This window comes from Myotis brandtii, unplaced genomic scaffold (genome assembly GCF_000412655.1).
Source record: "Myotis brandtii unplaced genomic scaffold, ASM41265v1 scaffold825, whole genome shotgun sequence".
Taxonomy (NCBI): domain Eukaryota; kingdom Metazoa; phylum Chordata; class Mammalia; order Chiroptera; family Vespertilionidae; genus Myotis; species Myotis brandtii.
Window position 1 is genome coordinate 1,452,918 of NW_005371349.1, and position 1,183 is coordinate 1,454,100.

Below are 1,183 nucleotides of genomic sequence, written 5' to 3' on the forward strand. Positions count from 1 at the left end.
ACGGGGCCAAGGTCAGGAGCAGCCCAAGGGCGGGGCTGGGCAGGACACCCACAGTGCTCCGCAGGGAAGGGTCCGCGGTGCTGCCCCCACCCTCGCAGGGAGCCCAGAACCCGTGAGGAGATGCTTGTACGGCCCCGCTGGCCCCACGGACATACTTCCTGCAGCCGTCGGTCCTGGGAGGTGGGCCCGAGGGAGTCTCAGTGCAGCTGGTTAAACCCGAGGGGTGAGGAGAGACCACGTCCACTCCTCGCTTGAATTTGTGGGGAATCGGGCTGCTGGCGGGAGCACCCGTATACTTAACAGCTCGTTTGCTATAAAAAGGGCTGGAACGTGGCTCAGCCTGGGACTGGGGGTGGGCCAGGCCGATGGCCCTCACAGAGACGCAGTTATCCTGAGGTTGGCCCTGCCCGCCAGGGCCAGGGTCAGGGCGGGGCCTGGGCAGGGAGGCCCTAGCTAGCGGACAGCCCTGCCAACAGCGAATCCCAGAACTCGTCTGGGGGCGGCCCCCACGGAGGAGCCCCCTTCCTGGCCACCCCCACCCCCGGCCTCAGCCCCAGGCCTCACCTCCACCTTCCCTGAGCAGTCAGGGAACTTGGGGTCACTGGGCGCCTCACACTGGTCCCGCCGGCCTTCAGACACTGGGGAGAGAAGGCATCTTGCTGAGGACCTGGGTCTGGGCCTGAGCCGAGGGGAGAGGCGTGAGGAGCGGAGGGTCTGGGCGGGGAGGGGGGCAGGAGCTGGCACAGCCTTCAGTCTTTCTCACCTGAAGGCCACCCACCAGGAGGCCCCCAGGCCTGGGCTGCCCCCTCTGCCACGGCTCCCACCCTCCTTAGGGGGTTCAGACCCAGTGAGGAGCTGGCTATGGGTCAGCCGCCTGGATGGGCAGACCTCATGCACCCAAATGTACCCCCACTTTTCTCAGGGGCAGAGGGGGGGCCTACAGTCCCCGATTGCTGCTCCCACATCGAGGGGAATGGAGGGGCCACCTGAGTCTCCAGGGACCTGTCCTCAGCACCCTCATGGCAGGTCGTGGGGGGAGGGGAACCCCATGTCACCCTGCGGAGAACCTAGGGTGCCCTGCGGGAGAAGTCAGCGACCCGAGGCCATCCCAGCAGGTACACTGGCCCCGGGGAAGGGGGAGGGGCCCTGGCCCACCCTTGCTGTGCAGGACCAGGCTGTACAC

The 1,183-nt window shown here is 67.4% G+C and overlaps 1 protein-coding gene across 1 annotated transcript in view; it reads right to left on the reverse strand.

Moving 5' to 3' along the window:
* Positions 1-1,183, reverse strand: part of MGAT5B (mannosyl (alpha-1,6-)-glycoprotein beta-1,6-N-acetyl-glucosaminyltransferase, isozyme B) — a 55,683-nt gene that overhangs the window by 42,180 nt on the left and 12,320 nt on the right. The window contains exon 4 of the mRNA XM_014531734.1: positions 565-638. Within this exon, the coding sequence (XP_014387220.1) occupies positions 565-638 (74 nt within the window). The remainder of the gene's footprint in view (positions 1-564; positions 639-1,183) is intronic.